At 41.6% G+C, this 7,556-nt stretch overlaps 1 protein-coding gene across 1 annotated transcript in view; it reads left to right on the top strand.

Moving 5' to 3' along the window:
* Positions 1-2,353, top strand: part of LOC105902822 (transcription elongation factor A N-terminal and central domain-containing protein) — a 3,298-nt gene extending 945 nt beyond the window's left edge. Inside the window, exon 2 of the mRNA XM_012830504.3 lies at positions 130-2,353. Coding sequence (XP_012685958.2) covers positions 141-1,262 — 1,122 coding nt within the window. The 5' untranslated portion in view covers positions 130-140 and the 3' untranslated portion in view covers positions 1,263-2,353. The remainder of the gene's footprint in view (positions 1-129) is intronic.
* The last annotated feature ends 5,203 nt before the right edge of the window (positions 2,354-7,556 follow it).

Raw genomic sequence — 7,556 nt, 5'->3', positions numbered from 1 at the left:
CTTGGCCAAACTATTTGTTTTGCGAAGGCAGAGGAGGTAGGGGTGTACAAACGTGCTGTAGTTTAAGTCTGATGCACATGTCGGTTATTAGTCTATAACAGCGCTTTTAATCTCCTTTTCTACCCTCAGCTTCTTGGACAATGGACACAAATGAAATAATTCGCCATGGTAAAGACATAGAGAAACTCCACAAGAACGGTAACTACGGCGACATATCATCTCTCCTTTCTATCCTATCCGACGCGCATGTCTCTTTGGAACAGCTACAAAACACAGACATTGCGCAGGTCCTCTACCTACTTGTCAAGTCCTGTCCAGAGGCAAAAGTGAGAAAAACCTCTAAAGTCCTACTTTCGAAATGGAAGAGATTATTCAGCCATGGATTGCGTGTCTGCAAACATGAGTCCAGTGTTACTGCAAAGGCAGATGGATCTACTGAACTCATAATCAACAAGCCTGCAGATGCTTCCTCAGATAGATGTGAACTGGCCACGGGTGATGCACCGTCTTGTTTTCAAGATGACAGACCGTCAGCTGAAGCAAGCGGAGATGGACAGATTGAATCTCAGACTCATTCTGATGTCATTAGTGGAATTGCACCTAGTAAAACACACGACCAACTCGTGACAAGAGAGTCATCTTCACAGGAAGTGACATCAGAGATCAACTCAAGACAGGTGGATTTAGAGACCCCTTCTATAAACGCCGCCTCAGAGCCCTGCCAGGTCCGGAAGAAATGTGTCCTGCTACTTCAACAGGCGCTGACCCCCGGGAAGGATCCAGAGCACGCAGACGCGTTAGCAGCGTTAGCTTGCGACATTGAAGGTCACATTCATGCACTGTATGGCACAAACATGCCCAAATACAAGACCTGCGTACGGAGCAAGGTGGCAAACCTGCGCAACCCAAAATGTCCTCATCTCAGACAGGGTCTGCTGTCAGGCAGTCTGACACCAGAGGAGTTTGTCCAGATGTCACTGGAAGACATGGCGGGGGTGGAGTTGCGGAGGGAGAGGCAGGCGTATGTGGCAGCTGGCATTAATGAGTGCCAGCTGCCGCGTGATGTGGAGGGCACTCGCACCTGTAAGCTGCGCTGCAAGCGATGCCAGGGCATGGACTGTCGGGTCACGCAGATCTCACGTGGCACACTCTTCCTTCCTTCCTGGGTGCGGCAGGGGAACCCTGGGGAAGAAGCCATGACCTTTGTGACTTGCTCAGGATGTGGGCAGCAGTGGTATCAGAGTGGCTGGGTCTGCTTCTGACATGGGGACAGGGGCATTTTACCCAGAAAGGCGGTATGATGAGTCGCCTCAATGGATTAGGGCAGGACAACTGTTTAAACTGTGTTTTGAATGAGCATGAAGCAAAAGCTTGAATTTCTATTTTTGTTGAAAAAAATAAATCTGATCCAGAACAATATTGATACAATTTTGAATAAGTGATGGCCTTCGCTGATATAGTGACTTGTGACTTTACATCATACAAGCAGATTTGAATGTGGGTAAATCCATCATTTTGAAATAATCTACATCGAGCTTTTACATTCAGGAATTGATCACCATAAATTTAAACAACTTGAGATTACATTTAGATTTTAGCGGAAGCAGTCGTAGAATCAAACAGTCAGCAGACTTTGTGTTGTATTTAATTTAATTTATTTGTAATTACACAATGCATTCTAAGGATCTAAATACAAATGTGGCCTTTACTAAGCTGTGCATCAAAAAATAAATCTTTCAGTATTTTCAGTGGCAACCCAAAAATCAGAAATGCTATCAGACTGATAAGATGACGTTAGTCTCTTCAGCCCATTTTTCTTAAGATAAACCGTTATTCCTTATGGAGAAAACCAGCAATAACCTTACCCTGAGCATTGACTGCAGGGCATTTTACAGAAACATAGGCTAGGCTTACGTAGCATTCCCCAGTTATTTGTGTGAACAGTAGTACTGACTCTAATGTAATAAGGTCACTTAAGATCAACAGAGAAATGGTCCTTTTGCATTTGTATTTAGATGAACATCTCTTGTCGTACATCCTCTAGTACACTATTATAACATTCTATCTTCTATACATCCCACCTACATACCATCCCTCTAGAACACTATTATTACATTCTATCTTCTATACATCCCACCCATAGACGTATATACATAGACGCCCCATTGTCTGCTTCAGAACGTTGCTGCGACGTGCCAACTCGCCGCCATCTTGGGGAGGTGATGACTGGCCAGTAAACACATGCAAGTGAATGGGGGAGCTCCTGCTTTTCTGGATAAAAGCACTATAGCGTTTACATTTCTCAACCGATTTCATTGATTCGTTTATATATTGAATGATTTATGATCTACGAGAAATAAAAAAAAAAAAGTTTTGTCTCCATGTTACTTAGAATCTTGATAGTAAGGCTATAAATCGCCACAGGCATATGTACATACATCATATATGTCTATGATAATCGCTGCTAGACGCTCACTGTTCTTGTGCTCCCACAGCTCATTCACTTTGAAATACGGAAACGAAATCTAAATGATCGAAACAGTGCTTCTTTAACTACTAATATTGAATTTGACCATCATGAGAAAAACGGAACAGAATCTGCAAATAGCCTAGCATAGCATACTCAAACTACTGACAGAGGAGGCAAATGTAAACAACCATCAAACACCTGCTTTCTATGTTTTTATAGCAGTGAAATACACACATTCAAATATACACATTTTTGTACATATACACAATTTGATATAAGCATGACCAAGACCATGCATAGTTTTCTTTGCCCTCCGTTATCGTACCTTCGTGTGCTGCATATCAGAAATGTAAACGCTATAGTGGTTTTTATCCAGAAAAGTAGGAGCTCCCCCATTCACTTGCATGTGTTTACTGGCCAGTCATCACCTCCCCAAGATGGCGGCGAGTTGACACGCGAGCCAAGGGCCAACGGGGCGTCTATGTATATATGTCTATGATCCCACCTACATACCATCCCTCTAGAACACTATTATTACATTCTATCTTCTATACATCCCACCTACATACCATCCCTCTAGAACACTATTATTACATTCTATCTTCTATACATCCCACCTACATACCATCCCTCTAGAACACTATTATTACATTCTATCTTCTATACATCCCATCATTAATGCACTTGCACAATTCAGCCCATCACCATGACAGCTGACAGATGATTCCAAGTGAATAAGCTCAAATGCAGCACAATATATAGCCACTTATAAGACTATATTATCTGCAGTAGATGTCATGGTTTAAAGCGTAATACCTTTAGGCAGAAATAAGTGTATGCTAGCTTGCCTAGTTACTTGCAGTCTGCATGTGACTGATTATATGTTTCATGGATGGATCATGTGATTCAGTCAACACTTTGGAGGCAAATTTCCCATGATCCTTCAGCCTGAACTGCATCATGCATTAGTGGACAACTGCAGCCTCCGTGTAGCACTCTTAGTGCTCACGACGTGGAGGTGGGTACTTTTCCATGTCATAGACTATGTTAATATATTTGAATTGGATTTGAATGTACATGCAATCTAAGATCAAATATTTAATAAATGAGGCCCTGTGTCATTGTTGAATCCCAAACTCAAATGTTTAAGACACTCACACCCTTCTCTGGAGTAACAGTGACTTTCTGCACAGAACACACAGTCCACTCGCTTAAAATACAAATACAGATGAATGCAGTGGGGGTTCTTAACTGTCTTGCACTGTACACACAGAGAACACATGTGGTTGAGGCAGGTGAACAGTGTGGCTGCAGCCTTGTAGATTGATATCACCAGGAGAGAAACCAATACCAGAGTGAAGAACTAACAGACCCTTTTCCCATGAGCAGGTTGCGGAGTACATACAATCAATGTGATCTTGACCTGCATGCAACTGCTGCTGCTGCTGCTGCTCCTGCTCCTATTGCTGCCATTAGTACAGCTACCACAACATCAGCATCTGTTGTTTAATAGCTGCAGTTGTGGCTGCTCCAGCTGCAGTTGTGGCTGCTCTAGCTGCAGTTATGGCTGCTCTAGCTGCAGTTGTGGCTGCTCCAGCTGCAGTTGTGGCTGCTCTAGCTGCAGTTATGGCTGCTCTAGCTGCAGTTGTGGCTGCTCTAGTTGTGGCTGCTCCAGCTGCAGTTGTGGCTGCTCTAGCTGCAGTTATGGCTGCTCTAGCTGCAGTTGTGGCTGCTCTAGTTGTGGCTGCTCTAGCTGCAGTTGTGGCTGCTCTAGCTGCAGTTGTGGCTGCTCTAGTTGTGGCTGCTCTAGTTGTGGCTGCTCTAGCTGTGGCTGCTCTAGCTGCAGTTGTGGCTGCTCTAGTTGTGGCTGCTCTAGTTGTGGCTGCTCTAGCTGCAGTTGTGGCTGCTCTAGCTGCAGTTGTGGCTGCTCTAGCTGTAAATAAATAGATACATGAACAGAAATCAAACCCTGCCAGTCAAGACGTGGACAGATGGAGCTGCTCATCTAACTCACAAAACAAGTGGGTTACATTTGTGGCTGGTTTTCCTGTCCCGTGTCAACACCAATCAGCAAGAACTAACAGGCCTGAACTTCGTTTATTTGCTGGGTCTATGATTCTATGCTTAATGGGATAAGAGGAAATAATAACAATCCAGTTCCAAAAATCTCAGGACAAACTGTTTTTCTGTCAGACACAGCAGCATTTCTTTGTGTGATACATGAGAATGCGTCAAATGCACCAACACCAACACAGCTTCCTGTCTCTGCTGCAGTGGTGAACACCCTCCAGTGGAGCTCAGGGAAAATGGCAGAGACCTTCTCTATCAGCTACAGAGCTCTCTCCGCCCACAAGTATCCGCTGCACTACTGATGGATGTCTGCAGAAGGGTTCTTTTCACTTGATTCTTATTTCTTGTGGTTTGTAAATAGTGCCATGGTCTTTCCCTCCTCACCAACAGGATACCAAGATACACTGCAGATCCCTTAGATCTTCTAACGATAATGTATTAGTGATCCGACTGAAATGCTGAGTCAGCTTGGTTGTACTGCCCTAAAACCGAGTTCCCTGCCAGACCAGCGTTGAGCCTTAGAGTTTTGCTCGGCAGCACCACGCTTATGGAACAGCCTCCCTGACCACCTAAGGGCAACGCAGACGCTGGACTCCTTTAAAGCTGGACTAAAAACATTTTTATTCAGGAAGGCATTTCTGGCCTTGTGTTAAATCTTATGTTAAAATGTAAAAAAAATTAAATTATGCTTATGTTAACTAATTTTTATTTTATTGTATTATTATAGTTAGTTTCTAATATGTTGGCACTCTGAGATTCTTCTGAATGAAGAGTGCGTTACAAATTAAATTAATTATTATTATTATTATTATTATTAGAGTCACTCAGCAGTCTTCACATGTCTCCATGGTTACCAGTGCTGCATTCATCCCAGCCCTAAATGTGGTGTTTGTAGGGACATTGTTCTAAATATTTAGAACATGTGTATTTACATTTAATCTTTTTGTTTTATTTTGTTGTATAGTTTATATTATTATTATTGTGTGTGAAAGAGAGAGAGTGTGCATGTTGATAATGTATTATTGAATATCATTTTACATTTTGGATGTGTTTCTTTTTAAATGTATTGGATGTTTTTTTTTGTTTGTTTTACGGGAAGGGGCACTGTGTACTGCATTTTACTCTTCAGTTGTCTGTAGAGAAGAAGAAATCATTTGACACCTGAAATCTTTTGAAGGCAGATATGGGTTTTTGTAGATATTGTATAATTAGTAGTAAGAAGTATAATTCAATTATTTGACATTTGCCCTGTTATAGTCACTGAAAAATGCCTCCATCCTCAAGGCCACTCGGACAGAGCAGCTTAGTCCTACTTATTTACCAACTGCTCCCCTTACTGGTAGACTATGAAGGTGCAGGTATGAACACTACAAAGCTGGTGATAAAGCTGTCGAAATAATTTGATTCTCAAGGCAAAAGAATGTAAAGGTGGTTAAGAATATTCTTCACAAGTATGGAAATATATAAATAATGCTTTAACTGTTGTATGCTATTGCTTTATGTTATCTTGGTAGGCTCATATTCATTTGTTTCATATACAACAAAGTTATAGTGTTTGGCCAAAAGTGGGGCTTCATGCGATCATGCAATCAGTCTAAATTATGCTTAGAAGTGGACTGAAGTCAAAGTTAGGATGTCTGATTTTGTTGATTTAAAAACTCTGACGCACAACAGAAGTGATAAGATTTGAAATGGATAATGGATTTCACTGGTGACACCTTAGAGGCTGATTTGATCATGAGTAAACCCCATCATTTCCCAACACAAGAACTGATCACCATACTGAGCTGCTAGCTGCCACTAGCTCCATATCCAAAAACGGACAACAGAAAGAAAGAGCAGGTGTGACTAAACTACAGTTCCTGTGTTAAACATCTTAACCTCTTAGAGATATTACTTGGCGTTTTAGACTTTGCTTCTATGACAAAGGGGTGTGTGTCCTGCTAAAATATCCAATATCCAATATTCCACGTAGATGTTGGTGGGAATAGAATTAAAAATGAACTATTTTTTCAGATGTTAAGTTGTTATTACAGACATGTCCACTTATTAACTAGAAATGCCTCCCCCTTATTAGTCTTACGGAGATGCATGCCCAAACAGCAATGACCCCTTCACATCATCTTTTAAGCACTTTGAGCTGCATTGTTTTGTATGAAAGGTGCTATACAAATAAAGTTTATTATTATTATCATCATTATTTGCTGTCATCAATGTTCCTATAAAGTGTTATTAGGGACTGAGAATCTTGATTGTAGACTAATTTTTACTAACTTCAATTTATGTATTCAGTGGATACAATTGTACTTCTGTCAATAACCTTATGCATCTCTGATTGCCAGCCCAGCACATTCACGTTGTTCTGTCCTGGCTACAGTTAAGGATGTACTGAAACATCAACCATTTGTAGCTCTGCCGATAGGCTACTGGGCAAGTAGAACAGTAGAATTTACTGACAACTTAATGAGGTCAGCTGAGAGCTACACTAAGGTGGTGAGTTTGGCCAACGTGATTTGATTTCCTGCATCTTTCCATTTTTTTTTTTTTTTTTTTACATTAGCCTCTCTCTGGTATGGAATCCTATATGTTATCCTATCATCATGACGTCTCACACACATAACTTGGACACATTTAAATGCAATACAATATAGACTCACTCATAATGCTAATGCATTGTCTGCAAAAGATATAGCATTGTTGAGAGCCTGAGAGATGTAAGTAGACATAAGTGAGAGCTGCCTGATGAATTGTAGCCTGCTTCCACATGTGACTGGCCAAACGCTGCATGCGTAGAGCATGTGACTTGATAATCTGCCAGAGATTCCGTCCAGGGCGGCACATTTCCCGTGATCCTTTAGCCTGAGCTGCGTCACACATCACTGGGCAATTGAAGCCTCAACTTCGCCTCTTGAGTTAGTGCACAGGTCTCTTTCTATTATTTTCCTTACAGAGAGTGTGATTTGATGGCCAGCACTTTTACACAGATGTGAGTGGGTGTATATAACGGATTGTTTTT

This window comes from Clupea harengus, chromosome 16 (genome assembly GCF_900700415.2).
Source record: "Clupea harengus chromosome 16, Ch_v2.0.2, whole genome shotgun sequence".
NCBI lineage: Eukaryota > Metazoa > Chordata > Actinopteri > Clupeiformes > Clupeidae > Clupea > Clupea harengus.
Note: the sequence above shows the minus strand (reverse complement) of the source record. Positions and strands in the feature narration are given on the sequence as shown.